Source organism: Eptesicus fuscus, chromosome 6, assembly GCF_027574615.1.
Source record: "Eptesicus fuscus isolate TK198812 chromosome 6, DD_ASM_mEF_20220401, whole genome shotgun sequence".
In the NCBI taxonomy this organism is placed as follows: Eukaryota; Metazoa; Chordata; class Mammalia; order Chiroptera; family Vespertilionidae; genus Eptesicus; species Eptesicus fuscus.
The window spans coordinates 52047997-52063996 of record NC_072478.1 but is presented as its reverse complement, the minus strand read 5'-3'; the positions used below and the strand labels follow the sequence as shown (position 1 = coordinate 52063996).

At 37.6% G+C, this 16000-nt stretch overlaps 1 protein-coding gene across 1 annotated transcript in view; it reads right to left on the bottom strand.

Moving 5' to 3' along the window:
* The window catches only part of LRBA (LPS responsive beige-like anchor protein), a 564845-nt gene that overhangs the window by 500717 nt on the left and 48128 nt on the right, over positions 1–16000 (bottom strand). Inside the window, exons 2-4 of the mRNA XM_054717692.1 lie at positions 8364–8595; positions 7719–7819; positions 3438–3533 (exon numbers count right to left, since the gene is read on the bottom strand). Coding sequence (XP_054573667.1) covers positions 3438–3533; positions 7719–7819; positions 8364–8595 — 429 coding nt within the window. The remainder of the gene's footprint in view (positions 1–3437; positions 3534–7718; positions 7820–8363; positions 8596–16000) is intronic.

Here is a 16000-nt window from a genome sequence, read left to right as displayed (position 1 = left end):
AACTCTCACAATTCGTAATAAAGAGAGAAATAAAAATTTTAAATGAACAAAACATCTGTATACATGTCTCCAAGAAGATATGCAAATGGCCAGTAAAGACATTTGTAAAGATGCTCAACATCATTAGCCATTAAAAAAATGAAAACCAAAACCACAAGGAGACATTACTTCACACTGACTATGATGGCTATAATAAAAAAGACAGACATTAACAAGTGTTGGCAAACATGTGAAGAAATTGGAACCCGCATAAATTGCTTCTGGGATTGTAAAATAATACTGCCACTGTGGAAAACAACCTGGAAATTCCTCAAATGGTTAAACATACACCATATGACCCAGCAATTCCACTCGTAGGTACACACACACACAAGATACATTCAAATGTATGTCCACAAAAAACCATGTACACAAAAGCCCATTGCTGCCTTGCCAAAAAGTGAAATCAACTCAAATATCCACTAGTGAATGAATGATCAAACAAAAGAAGGTCTATTTTTACATTAGAATATTAGTCGCAAAAAGGAATGAAGCACTGCTACATGTTACAACATGGACAGACCCTGAAAACAGTATGCTAAGTGAAAAAAACAGATCACAAAGATACTGTATAATTCCATTTGTATAAACTGTCCAGAATACACAAACCCATTGAGAAAGTGGAGTAGTGGGTACCTAGAACTGGGAGTTTGAAAGAAATGAACAGTGACTGTTGATGAATACGATTTTTCTTTGGGGAGATGATGAAATGGTCTAAAATTAACTGTAATGATGGTTGCACAGCTTTGTGAACACACTAAACCATTCAATTATACACTTTAAATGAGTGAATTGTGTAGTATTTCAATTATAGCTCAATAAAACTGTTAACCCTTTGCACTCGCTTGCTTTTTTCTCGATTCCTTTATTCTAATGCTAACCGTGTCGAGTCACACTCGACATCCGAGTGCAAAAGGTTAAAAATCATATTAAAAAAGCTTTTGGTTATCATATACACAATTATATGTGTCATATACACATATATATCATTTTCAAGTTTATAAAATATTCCATAAAACATGAAAACATCATAGAGTCAAATCCTATATAATAAAGAGATAATATGCAAATTGACCATCACTCCAACACACAAGATGGCTGCCCCCATGTGGACACAAGATGGCCACCACAAGATGGCCAGCAGGGGAGGGCAGTTGGGAGGGACCAGGCCTGCAAGGGAGGGCAGTTGGGGTGATCAGGCCTACAGGGGAGGGCAGTTAGGGGTGACCGGACCGGCAGGGGATGGCAGTTCGGGGCGACCAGGCCTCAAGGGGAGGACAGTTGGGGAGGACCCAGGCCTGCAGAGGAGGTCAGTTGGGGGGGACCCAGGCCAGCAGGTGAGGGCAGTTGGGGGTGACCAGGCCTGCAGGGGAGGGCAGTTGGGAGCAATCAGGTCAGCAGGGGAGAGCAGTTAGAGGCGAACAGGCTGGCAAGGGAGGGCAGTTAGGGGTGATGGGGCCAGCAGGGGAGGGCAGTTAGGGGCAACCAGGCCAGCAGGGGAGGGCAGTTATGGGCAATCGGGCCGGCAGAGGAGCAATTAGGCGTTGATCAGGCTGGCAGGAAAGTGGTTAGGGGGTGATCAGGCTGGCAGGCAGAAGCAGTTAGGGGCAATCAGGCAGGCAGGCAGGCGAACAGTTGGGAGCCAGCAGTCCTGGACTGTGAGAGGGATGTCAGACATCCCTTGAGGGGTCCCAGATTGGAGAGGGTGCAGGCTGGGCTGAGGGACACACACCCCTGTGCATGAATTTCATGCACCGAGCCTCTAGTTTATGTAATAATACTATTGTGACTTCAAGAGGCTTATTTAAAAGAATGTTGGATTAAAAAAATAAAGAATACATATTCATTGTATATATATGTTCTCTCTCACCAAAAAAAAAAATAGAAGAAGAGGTAAAAGTTTTGTAAAAAATTTATCCGTGCCCTGGCCAGTGTGGCAGAGTAGGTTGAAACATTGTCCCATATAGTGAAAGGTTGTGGGTTCAATTCCCGATCAAGGCACATACTGGTTTTCAGGTTGGATCCCCAGCCAGGGCAAATAAAGAAGGCAAATGAACAATGTTTCTCTTTCCCTCTCTCTCTCTCTCTCCCTCCCTCCCTCCCTCTCTCTCTCTCTCTCTCCCTCTCTCCCTCTCTCTCCCTCTCTCCCTCTCTCCCTCTCTCCCTCCCTCCCTCTCTCCCTCCTACCTTCCCCCTCCCTGCACCCCATCTCTAAAATAAATAAGCATGTCCTCAGGTGAGGATTAAAAAATAATAATAATTTATCCATGAATATTTTAACTTCACTTTAAAATCTATGTTTAAAGGAAAGAAATGAATCACTAAATATATTTAAAACATCTATTCACTGTAAGTTCCAAAAAAATTTTTAGCTTAACGGCCCCAATTTCAAGACACATGTAAGTAGAATAGACACATGATAGTCTCAGAGAGTTATAAATAATAAAATTATAACATCCATTAAAAATGGTTAATTTCAAGTGAATAAATTTTTAATGTTCAAGACAAATGATAAGCTCAATGCTAACAGAAAGCTTCATATCTAAAATGTTTATTAAGGAAATATAATGGAAAAACATGAGCAATAAAAAATTCCAAAGAAAAGTTTTATTTTGTGTTAAAAATTCAAATATTACTATTTTAAAACACTCTTTTATTTCTACAGGTATTGCCTAGCTACGTAGAGTCTAACAAGCAAGTAAGATATTATGAGAACTGAAGTAAAAAATGAATAAAAGCTAAGTTCAGAAAAAAAAACAGCTGAAATATCTTCAAAGAAAACATTTGCTTGTTACAGGAAGAACAACATAATAATGAAAAGGTTTTAAAAAAAAGCTTCCATAAATAACATATATACATTAAATATTATAGTCATATAATGTTTTGAAACATTACAGATGCTATCAATATACATAAGTATCTTATTTATAAACTGATCAACAGCTTATAAGAATGCTTAAGACTGATATAATATGGAAACTCACAAGTCGAAGAGTTACTCTCATTCTGCACACCAGGTGTAAAAGAAACAGAAATAAAGAACTATATAACACTAAATAAAGATGTTCAGAAAGATAAAAGTGAAAGTGTTACATATAAACATCTGGAATGCAGAGAGAAGTCCATAAGACACCATGACTAGTATGTTAAAAAGAATTGGGCTCTTATTCTATTGCTGCCCCAAGGTGTGAGTTGGAAGCTTTCTTAAGTTCTTTGAAACTCTATTTCTTCACCTCTCAAACTGTTAGTAAAAAGTAACATGCACCATTGCAGTGAGGATTAAGGTGGTGTAAAGAAGTTTCTACCTAATACAGAACCTGGCAGGGGTGTTTACAGGGCTGTACTTTAAAGGAGCAAAAGAAAGAATTTCAAGTGACTTCCTCATTAAGATTACTTACTGCAGCGCTTTTTCCTGGAAAGTTGAAAAAGGCATCAGGACCATACTTCTGAGGCACATGCTTTAACACAGAGAGCAACTTCCCAGCATGTGGAGGCTATGAAAATAATCACCAGTTCATTAACCATATTATGTACCATAAAACAAAACTACCTACTTTTCATATAGTCATACTTCGATACACCCAAGAATAACCAAATAATGCTATAAGCTAAAAAGCATAAAATAACCAGAGAAAGGTTATTTTCAACTATTTTAATAAGTAAACAACAAACTCTATGCCATCTTTTTGAAATACTACAAGATGTATGAGGTATTTAGTAAATATGAGCCAGTATCATTTGACACTTAAAACTCTTCTCCACACTGCAGCAAAAATGATCTCTTAAAATTACCAAATAAATCAACCCACCTCCCATCCTTCTTTAAAACACTTTTTAATTTCACATATAAATAATGCTTACTGGTTCTATCTTTAAGGGCATATTAAAAATAAAATAGTTTAACCTTATAACCACAGTAGGAATTATTAAGCCATTCAGTAAAGAAGGTGTCTGAGGCAGAAGAACATATCCAGGGTCACACAGGTAGTAAGTAAAGAGGATGGGATCAGAACTCAGTCTGACTCCAGAGTCTATGCTTTTAACCACTACAATTTTACCTTGATATTATTCTTTCCTGTAGCTTCCTATTGCCTTTAAAATAAAGACCAAAACCCCTAACATGGCCTACAAGATACTTTATCTACCTCTACCTACACTGTTAGCCTCATTTTGCATTTCAACTTTCTCTTCTCTGCACTCCCTCCACAATGCCTTCTCTGTCATAAAAGGGCCTGAGCACAAGCTATTCCTTGTGCTAAAAATGTTCTCACTAAGCCTATTTCCCTGCCCTATAACTAAACAAATAGTATCCATCCTTTAGAGCTCATCTTCATGGTGACTTCCTCAGGGCAGTCTTCCCTAACCTTTGAGACTGGATCAAATCTCCCTATAATATCTCATTCTACAATATACCTCACTATATAGCACATATTATACAAGTTGTGACATTACATTTATTTGATTAATGCCTCTTTGACCTACAATCTCCTCTGAAGCATTAAACAACCAACAGCTAAAATGAAAAACCTCACTTACATTTACAAGAAAAAGCAAACGTCAATCAGATATACATTATCATTTTAATCAGTTTACAAGCAAATGAGATAAAGTGTAGTACAGTCCTCTTTGTTAAAAGCTCAAAACCATGTCATACTATAAGTGAAATCACTGGCTCCCCTTCATCGTACATGGTTGCTGCTCTAAGTTATTACTAACTGTCCAAAAGAGTTCGGCAGAATTTTACCTAAACGTTAGGTGAAAAACTTCACTTTTAAGTGATCAAAAAATTTTCCATCAACCACACTGCTTATTATAAAAGTGTAATAATAAGTAACTACAATCACACTCATTTTTTAAAATAAATTCAAAAATGAAATAACAAAAATTAACTCTGCATCTGAAATAAAAATACATTATAGCATTTCCATATAGAGAAGTCATTCCTCAAAATTCCCTGTTCTATAAACCAATCAACAAAAATACACCAGCACTTTCACCGGCCAGTGTGGCTCAATGGTTGAGCGTGGACCCATGAACCAAGAGGTCACTGGTTCGGTTCCGGTCAGGGCACATGGCAGGGTTGTGAGCTCAACCCCAGCAGGGAGTGTGCAGGAGGCAGCAGATCGATGATGTTTCTCTCATCAATGTTTCTATCTCTCCATCCCTCTCCCTTCCTCTCTCTAAAAAAATCAATAAAAGCACATTAAAAATAAATAAATAAAAAGATAAGCACTTTCCTTCATAGACACTGCTGAGAGATTATACACTGGGAAAGCCTTTCAGAAAATAATTTGTTTATGTTGCAAGATTTTTTAAAAATGTTCATGCCCAGTGATACACAATTTCTATATGTAAAAACATTAAAGAAACTATTAAAATATGCTAAGCCTAGCCAATGTGGCTCAGTGGTTGAATGTCGACCTATAAACCAGGAGGTCCTGGTTCCACTCCTGGCCAGGGCACATGGCCAGATGGGGTGTGCAGGAGGCAGCCAATCAATGATTCTCTCTCATTGATACAAATATATTTTAAAATAAAATAAAATATGCTAAAGATTCCCAATGATTTAAAAGAAAACTTGGGCGCCGAAACCGGTTTGGCTCAGTGGATAGAGCGTCGGCCTGCAGACTGAAAGGTCCCAGGTTTGATTCCGGTCAAGGGCATGTACATTGGTTGCGGGCACATCCCCAGTAGAGGGTGTGCAGGAGGCAGCTGGTCGATGTTTCTCTCTCATCGATGTTTCTAGCTCTCTATCCCTCTCCCTTCCTTTCCTCTCTGTAAAAAATCAATAAAATATATTAAAGAAAGAAAAAGAAAAGAAAAGAAAAGAAGAAAAGAAAAGAAAAGAAAAGAAAAGAAAAGAAAAGAAAAGAAAAGAAAAGAAAAGAAAAAAGAAAACTTGGACATAATGAGGTAAAAACAGAAGATATTAAAAGGAACCAATGCCCTGGCCGGTTTGGCTCAGTGGATAGAGTATCAGCCTTCGAACTGAAAGGTCCCAGGTTCGATTCCAGTCAAGGGCACAGGCCCGGGTTGTGGGCTCGATCCCCAGTGGGGGGCTTGCAGGAGGCAGCTAATCAATGATTCCCTCTCATCATTGGTGTTTCTGTCTCTCTCTCTCTCCCTCTTCCTTCCTCTCTGAAATCAATAGAAATTTTTTTTAAAAAAAAAAAAGGAAGCAAATTTACAGAAATAAAAAATGTCTGAAATTTACAGAAAAAATAATATGAAATTTTTAATGGATGAAATAAACACAGTACAGAAGATAAGTTACCTTAAAATATAGCAATAAAGCAATCTAAAATGAAGCACAAAGAGAAAAGATTGGGAAAAAAGTGAACAGATCTCAGTGACTGTGGGAGACTCAACAGAGCTACATGGGTCTGGGCAATGTGGCTCAGTGATTGAGCATTGACCTATGGACCAGGATATCACTATTTGATTTCTGGGCAGGGCACATGCCTGGGTTGCAGGCTCAGTCTCCAGTAGGGGGCGTGCAGGAGGCAGCTAATCGATGATTCTCTCTCATCATTGATGTTTCTTTCTTTCTCTCCTTCTCCCTCCCTCTCTAGGAATTCATTTTTTTAATTTAAGAGAAAGAGAGCGCGCGCGCTAGCTACATGTAATTGGAGTCCCAGAGAAAGGGAAAAGGGACCAAAAAAATTTTTTTAATAAATAATGAGCAAAATATTTCCAAATTTGATGAAAATTATAGTATAACCCACAGATTCAAGAACTTTAACAAAGATAAACACAAGGTAAACCACATAAAGAAATAAAAATTGGCCGAAACTGGTTTGGCTCAGTGGATAGAGCGTCGGCCTGCGGACTCAAGGGTCCCAGGTTCGATTCCGGTCAAGGGCAAGTACCTTGGTTGCGGGCACATCCCCAGTAGGGGGTGTGCAAGAGGCAGCTGATCGATGTAAAAAAAAAAAAAAAAGAAAGAAAGAAAGAAAGAAAAATTGCTGAAAATTAGTGATAACATCTTAAAAGTAGCCTGAGAACTAGAGTTTGATACAAATAAGCTAAAAAGTCTAACCATTGTAATACAATAAAGTACATAACTCAGAGCACAAATTTAAATACACTTAAACAGAGCTAGATTAAGGATTAGCTAGCAGCTGCTATGAACAACAATCTCTAAAGGGCACTAAAGTAAGCCTAGAAATGCAAAATGGAGAAAATATTTGCTAGTATTCTAAGGGAGAAATAACTAAGTAGTAGAAAAAAACAGTTTGATAAGGCAGCTAGAGTTCAAAATAAGTTGACCATCACACCATCCACTAAGTTGCATCTAAGGAGGTGGATCCAATTACCTAAAAGGTGTGGGGGTTTTTTGTTCATTGAGTGGGTCATTCGTATGTAAGGGCCACAGGTATACTACTCAGATCAACAGAAAAAGAATCTGGGTGCTGCAACCTAAAACTTTTATTTTTTTTGTCCTTACCCTTTTCCTCAAAAAAAAAAAAAAAGTTGGATATATAGTGAAGAATAGCAATGTGAAGAAGGACCAATTTACTGCCTAAAACACCCAGTTCCCTTAATCCACATCTGTGTCAGGTCATGGCAAAGCATCTGTATAGATCTAAATGCTATTTTAGTTGATCCCTTTCCTTCAATTTGACATCTGACCCCTCTGTATACTTTCAAATACCAAAGAGTACTTAGTTTTATTTTACCCATTGTCCTTTATCTCCTTGAAGTTTACTGAAGAATAGCTTTAGTTCTCGAACTGTCAAATTATAGCTAGCCAGCACTCCCAACATGTCAACTAAAAGATCTGGAAACAAAGAAAACAATAAAATAATTAAGCTACTTATATTTCTTGAAGGATTAAAATATACAGTGCTTAAGAGTTCAGACACTAAAGTTCGAGTTACATGCTAGATGCTCAAGTATTTCTTAAATAAATATCCTATATAATAAAAGAGTAATATGAAAACCAAACGGTGGAACAACCGGTCACTATGACGCGCACTGACCACCAGGGGGCAGACGCTCAATACAGGAGCTGCCCCCTGGTAGTCAGTGCACTCTCAAAGGGGGAGCGCCACTCAGCCAGAAGCCGGGCTGATGGCTGGTGGGCGCAGCGGCAGTGGCGGCAGCCTCTCCGGTGGGGAGTGGGCCTAAGCCATCAGTCAGACATCCCCCGAGGGCTCCCGGACTGCGAAAGGGCGCAGGCTGGGCTGAGGAACACACACCTCCCGCCCCCCAGTGCATGAATTTCATGCACTGAGCCTCTAGCTACTATACAAGAAAAATACAGTACTTAAGAATCAAACTTTATTTCTTCACATCCATTGTACCACAGAAAAAAACCATACCTGCTATCATACTGTCAACTTTTTCAATTTTCCCAAGCACTTTTTCAACAAGGCCTACTTCAGTGCAGACTTGAAGATTTCGTATGCTCTTCTTCAGAATGGCTGTAAACATGCTCCAAACTTCTGCTTGGCAAGTAATGTCACATTTTTCTAGTAGATCCACCATGCAGATGATACTCTCACCTTCTTGGATAATGAAATTCATTTCCAAATCAAACTGCCCACCTACCAACTTCCAAAAGGAAAAAAAAAAAATTATAAGCATTAGTACTTCTTCATTCAATATAACTGGAGCATGCTCCTAAGCTTTAGCTTGGCAATTATTATCTGTATACATTCTTTTCTAGGTCTTACAACATTAAAAGGGTCTTTGTTAAACACACACACACACACACACACACACACACACACACCTACCTATAAAAATCTCAAAGAAATCTTCAAGTTAACATAACACAAAGTCAAGCAAGACTTGGAATATAAAAATGGAAATATTTTTTTCAACAAAAACAAATATGAGATGTCAGGTAAATCACTACCTACTGCCCTGCTATGAATAAAGATCTAACTTAAGCTCTTTAACTGCTTCTAATTCAATATTTCATTTATGAATTATAAATTCTGTGAACTACTCATAGCAACCTGAAATTCCTTCACTACCTATATATAGTATGAGTACACAGCAAAAGTGGAAAACTAAAAATGGCTCAGAGCAAACACAAAAGTCAAAGTTTATATTTGTCAAATCCATGGTTTACTATACGTATACATTTTGATGCCTCCCCTTCCCTGTCAATCATCAGGATAACGTTAGTTACACACACACAAAGTCAGAAATCAAGAAAATTTATTTCATTGACTTGACTATCAGAAAATCCATTCAGAGAAAGCTGTACTGGCCTATCCCCACCTTGCCATCTCATCATAGCCGCCTCCCACAAACAGGAGGTTTTTTAAATTTTAACAAATCCCAATTGTTTAAAAGAATTGAAATGCTTCTGCAATTACTTTTGCAAAGCTATCCTTTTTTAGAATTTTAAATTTACATTACTGGTATTTTGTAGTTTTCAACATACAGATTATGGTTACATATTGTTAATAGTCTTGAAATTCTGCTGGTCAGAGTTACCTATGTGAAATCAAGGTACATGATTAAACAAAGATTTAGTATCAGGATACAGAACTATCCCTTTAAAGTAGATTTTTAAAATATCACCTATCCATACTCCTGTCCTTCAGAACATTTCTTGGTTTTTCCCTATGCATTCCTAAACCCAAAAGGTTGGCAAGAATTAGGAGAAAGTGAACTTGACAAAACAAAATCCAATAGCTTATAACATAACCAACTAGAGATTAATCCAGGAAAGCAAGGAAAGTTCAGAATTAGGAAATCAATTAAAACTCCTTGCAGTCAGAGATCAATATATGTCCCAGGTTCTGCCAAAGATATACACTGGCATGAGAAAGAAAAATGAACAACATAGCACAGTATCTGCACGCAGGGAGATAAGAATTCCTGGTGAGCAGAGTGGTAAAGGCATTTGGTTCTTCTAGGACAGTGGTCGGCAAACTCATTAGTCAACAGAGCCAAATATCAACAGTACAACCACTGAAATTTCTTTCGAGAGCCGAAAACCGACTTCTGCGCATGGGCCACGAAGTTTCAATCGCACTGTCCGTGCGTGCCCGCACATGGTATTTTGTGGAAGAGCCACACTCAAGGGGCCAAAGAGCCGCACGTGGCTCGCGAGCCGCGGTTTGCCAACCACTGTTCTAGGAGATTTTAGTGTATGATTCTTGCATCATCAGTAAGAAGCAGTGTAAGGAGATGACAGCTGGGTTTCTGCTAAAAGAGCCCCTTGGTTTGATTGAGCCAATTCACCTACCTGTGGTCCTGGTCATGAAGTATACATGCTCGATTCCCTAGTCCACCCAAGAATTCTGTAAGCTACACAAGAACTCTAAAATAGACTTTTTTGGGGGTTTTCTGAATATGATTTGCTTGTTTTGTCTTTTTCTATTCTAAAATAATTTCAAAGGTTCAAAAAGTTGTAAAATAGGATAGTTCCTGTACATCATTTACTCAGCTTTCCCTAATGTGAATATCTATATATATAAAAGTCTAGTATGCAAAGTGTCCCCTTGGGAGTTCGACCAGGAGACCAGGAGTTCGATCACTCGCTATGACATGTGCTGATCACCAGGGGGCAGCACGGAACGAAGGAAGGTCCCGCCAGCAGCCGCTAGGAACCCTAACCATGCACAAATTTCATGCACTGGGCCTCTAGTATCATATAATCATAGTAGCATCATTAGAATCAGGAAATTCACACTGACACAATACCATTAAGAAATCTACAGATATTACTCAAATGTTGCCACTTGTCATACTGATGTCCTTTTTCTGAGCCAGGATCAGCATCCCCTTATTCTCCTCCAAACTGAAACAGTGGGACAGGCATTCTTTGACTTCATGATTTTGATACTATGGAGGCGTATTTGCCAGGTATTTTATAGACTGTCTTATCTACATTGTTTCCTTCATGTTTAAATTCAGGTTATGCATTTTTGGTACCTGATGGTACCTGATGTCAATATGTCTCACAATTGGTGATGTTAGCTTGAATCAATTTGTTTAAGGTGGTGTCTATCAGATTTTTTTCCACTTTTTTTTTTAATATATATTTCTTTATTGATTTAAGAGAGGAAGGGAGAGAGATAGAAACATCAATGATGAGAGAGAATCATTGATCAGCTGCCTTCTGCACGGCCCCTACTGGGGATCGAGCCCGCAACCTAGGCATGTGCCGTTGGCCAGAATCGAACCTGGGACCCTTCAGTCCGCAGGCTGACACTCTATCCACTGAGCCAAACCGGCTAGGGCTTTTTCCTCTTTAAAAACACTTGTGGGACCCTAACCGGTTTGGCTCAGTGGACAGAGCATCGGCCTGCGGATTCAAGGGTCCCGGGTTCGATTCCGGTCAAGGGCATGTGCCTTGGTTGCAGGCACGTCCCCAGAGGGGGGTGTGCAGGAGGCGGCTGATCGATGTTTCTTTCTCATCGATGTTTCTAGCTCTCTATCCCTCTCCCTTCCTCTCTGTAGGAAATCAATAAAATATATTTAAAAAAAACACACACACTTGTGGGAAATACTTTCAGACTATACAAATATTTTGTTTCTCATCAAACTTTTTAAGAATCCACTGATGAATCTTACCTGCGACTGTTATTACTAAATGAACATTTGCTAAATGGTGATTTTATATTTCCATCATATTTCCTACATATCAATAGAAAAAGACTTTCTTTAATGATAAAATGCATCAATCACACCTGAAAAGCCAGCATCATGTTCAAAAAGGGAAAGTGGAATGATTCTCATGAAAGTTAGAAACAAGACGAGGATACAGTGTCTTCACTATCATTTGATATTATTCTAGAGATACAGAAGTCACATTTAGTCAAAAGGCAGCAGTGGAGGATTTGAAATTATAATTATTTTTAGGTTATATAATCTATATCTAGAAAAACAAAGAGTTTCAACTGAAAAATTACTATAAATTAGAAAATATTTGGTAATGAAATTACTGATACAGTTAAAAATATGGTTCAATCTCAAAAGATGTATCTGTAGAACATTTAAGTAATGATGTTAGAATAAAATACTTCATTTTAGCCCTGACCGGTTTGGCTCAGTGGATAGAGCGTCGGACTGCGGACTGAAGGGTCCCAGGTTCGATTCCGGTCAAGGGCATGTACCTTGGTTGCGGGTACATCCCCAGTAGGGGGTGTGCAGAAGGCAGCCGATCGATGTTTCTCTCTCATAGACGTTTCTAACTCTCTATCCCACTCCCTTCCTCTCTGTAAAAAATCAATAAAATTATTTTTTAAAAAAACTTCATTTTAGCATTTTTTGAATAGAAAAAAGAAGAAACAATCCCCCAAAGAAAACATTATAAAGTAATGGTTAGTAAAGTTGTGTATAACTACGTAAGGGAATATAATGCAGCCATTGAAAAGAATGAAGCAGCTCCATTTTAAATGAAAAAATATCTAAAATACATTATGTGAGCCCTAGCTGGTTTGGGTCAGCGGATAGAGCGTTGGCCTGCAGATTGAAGGGTCCCAGGTTCGATTCCAGTTGAGGGCACATGCCTGGGTTTATGGGCTCAATCCCTAGTAGGGGGCGTGCAGGAGGCAGCCGATCAATGATTCTTTCTCATCATTGATGTTATTATCTCTCTCTCCCTCTCCCTTCATCTCTGAAATCAATAAAAATATGTTTTAAAAAATAAATAGCCGTAGCCAGTTTGGCTCAGGGGATAGAGCAGCTGATCGATGTTTCTCTCTCATCAATGTTTCTAACTCTCTATCCCTTCCTCTCTGTAAAAAATCAATAAAATATATTTTAAAAAATAAAAATAAAAAATAAATAAAATACATTATGTGAGAAAAAGAAAGTGGAAAAGTGTGAATAGCAGGCTACTATATGAGCATAAAAAATACAGACAGACACATACCTAAGAATGATACACAAGAAACTAGTGATTGTCTCTGAAAAGATAATTTTGAGGAAAGAGGGCAAAGGGAAAGTTCTTAGTATATACACTTTGGGACATTCTTCACACAGATCTAAATAGCTCCAAGTTGCAACTAACTTAAGAGACCTTACCTTCACCATAATATTACTTACATCAATCTTTCATTTTGATATGTTTATTACCATCATTAACTACCCTTCCAAGAAGCTATAAAATAATTTTTGCAAGTAATTTCCAAAAAAAGACAACCCAAATATTTTATCAGCTTTTAAATTGAGTTGATATTGTGAAAGCAACATCTAGACAGGTGTTTTAAATATTCATCCATTGCTTTAAATATTATAAAATATATCTTTCAAGGAGAAAATTGATGGCAGAAATTGCTACACACAAATGTGTGGCATATTTGATATACTATATGTACGCATATCTATTATACCCAAAAACATACACAGTCTACAGTATGTCATGTTAACCCTTTCTAATAGTTATTGGAAACTGATCAACCTTCAAAACACAAATCTGTTTCCAATGACAGGGATCATAATCTAAGTCCAGGCACTGGCTAGTTATTATCTGAGCTGTAGTAATGGCTCTGCACTACAAAATGTAATCTTCCCAAATGTCACAGTAAGTTATGAATATCTGAGCAGCCTAATGTACTTTACTAGCCATGAAATGTGAAAATGTAATCTTATTACCTTTTTTATGGTTGTATTTTTTTTTTAATAATGTAGCCCGGAAACTGATGTATAGTCTTTTTCTGCATTTTAGCATGATTTGGTCTCCTTTGCTATACAGAACATTTTTCAAAACTCTCTATTTCAACATGTTTTAGTCTTGGCCTGAACTTCATAAACAATTTTTATAGCAACCTTCAGGGTGGCATAGTGTGCTTTCTATAGGTTATAGTTTAACATACAAGATTATAGAAATTTTAAAGCATATTATTTAAAGAATTCAAATAAACCTTCACAACTTTTGTATTAAGAACTTTAATTGGGCATGATGATTATCTTCTTACCAATGGTTATATGAATGAAGTGATCTAAGCTGAAATTAGTAATTAAACCTAAGTCACTTGTCTTTTCAGAAAAGCAAGAAATACATATAAACAAAAAATAATATTCTCTTCAAAAGATATATGCAACTAAAAAGTCTGTAACACATAGAAAATTCTAATACTTCACAGTGAAGCCATGGTTTCCCTGAAAATTTGCTAAATTTTTCCTGAAAAATATGGCAAGAATAAGGTATAATAGAAAAACTGGACAGACTACAATCACAGCCTATGCTCCTAATTAGATACCTTGTAACAAATCACTTTTTTCTCTGGACCTGTCCATTCGTTTTGCAAAATGAACTAAGAGTAAGCTTCTTTTGTTTAGCTGCATCCTTCAAAAATGTACTTACTTTTTAAAGTGCTGATCTCAAGGTATCCAATTTATCCCTACGAATCCATTCCTAAGTGAAAGGAAACCTATACACATTTACAGGCACTAGAAACTTATTAATAGGAGAAGCTGAGGGAAAATTACAATGCCATGGCATGGTCTATAATGCCTCCCCATTGACATTTTCTTCTTCCCTAATGAGTTTCTAATTTGGTACATGAGATACAGGCAAAAGATCTCACTTCCCAGGTTTACCTCAAGTTTCCAGTGATGTGACCAAACTCTGACCAATGAGGACAGTAATATGTGCAACTTCAGGGTATATATAACTCTTAAAACAGTGGTTTTCAACCTTTCTAATGCCGCAACCCTTTAAAACAGTTCCTCATGTTGTGGTGACCCCCAACCATAAAATTATTTTTGTTGCTCCTTCATAACTGTAATTTTGCTACTGTTAATGAATTGTAATGTAAATATCTGTTTTCCGATGGTCTTAGGCTCTACAGCAGTAGAGGTCTTAGGCTCTACAGCAGCTAGCAGGATCGCCTAAGACCCGTGGTAGGCAAACTGCGGCTCGCAAGCCATATGCGGCTCTTTGGCCCCTTGAGTGTGGCTATTCACAAAATACCACGGCCTGGGCAAGTCTATTTTGAAGAAGTGATGTTAGAAGAAGTTTAAGTTTAAAAAATTTGGCTCTCAAAAGAAATTTCAATCGTTGTACTGTTGATATTTGGCTCTGTTGACTAATGAGTTTGCCGACCACTGGCCTAAGACCATCGGAAAACCCAGATATTTACATTACGATTCATTAACAGTAGCAAAATTACAGTTATGAAGTAGCAACAAAAATAATTTTATGGTTGGGGGTCACCTCAACATGAGGAACTGTATTAAAGGGTCTCAGCATTAGAAAGGTTGAAAACCACTGTCTTAAAAGGAAGGTAACATGACTTCTCTTTGCAACTTTCCTTCTCCTTACATAAGGTGCTGAAACAATGGCAAGAGTTAGAGTAACATGTTGGAATCTATACTATAACCTTCCTATTGAAATAACACAGCAGAAAGATCTATGGATCCCAATGATCATAGAACTGTCTCAGTAGCTCTAGACCATTTAACTACCCAAATTTTCACCTGAAGGGCAAATACATTTCTACCTTGTTTACACCACTGTCATTTGGGGCCTCTCTATCATATCAGCTTAAAACCTATATCCTGACTAAAATATATGCTAATGCCATTAGCTGCATTGTCTCAGAAACTGAAACATTTATATATTTATAACTATCTCAAGTGACTTATCCCCATTCCCACCTCTCATACTATATCAGGCGTTAACTAAGCAACAATGTCTATTTTGACCTAATTTTAAGAGATGGCAGTGTGCCCTGACAAGCTTAGAAACAGAAATAGCACAATCCTGAATTTTACACAACTCAATTTTTAGATTCCACATGTCTTATTTTGGCAGAGATTTACTATATATAAATAATAAATGATAAACTACAGAATAGGAAGAGATTAGATGTCAAAATTTCATTAGTGTACATGTCTTTTGAGATCATCCCTAACATTAAACATAATGCAATAATACACTGCCTAGTCAGTTACTAGTAGAGAAAAAAGTTCAATATGCTGGTGCTGACAACATAACCATCAGCCTTTACTTTATATCAACCCTTTCCAGAGAGACTTAACCAAA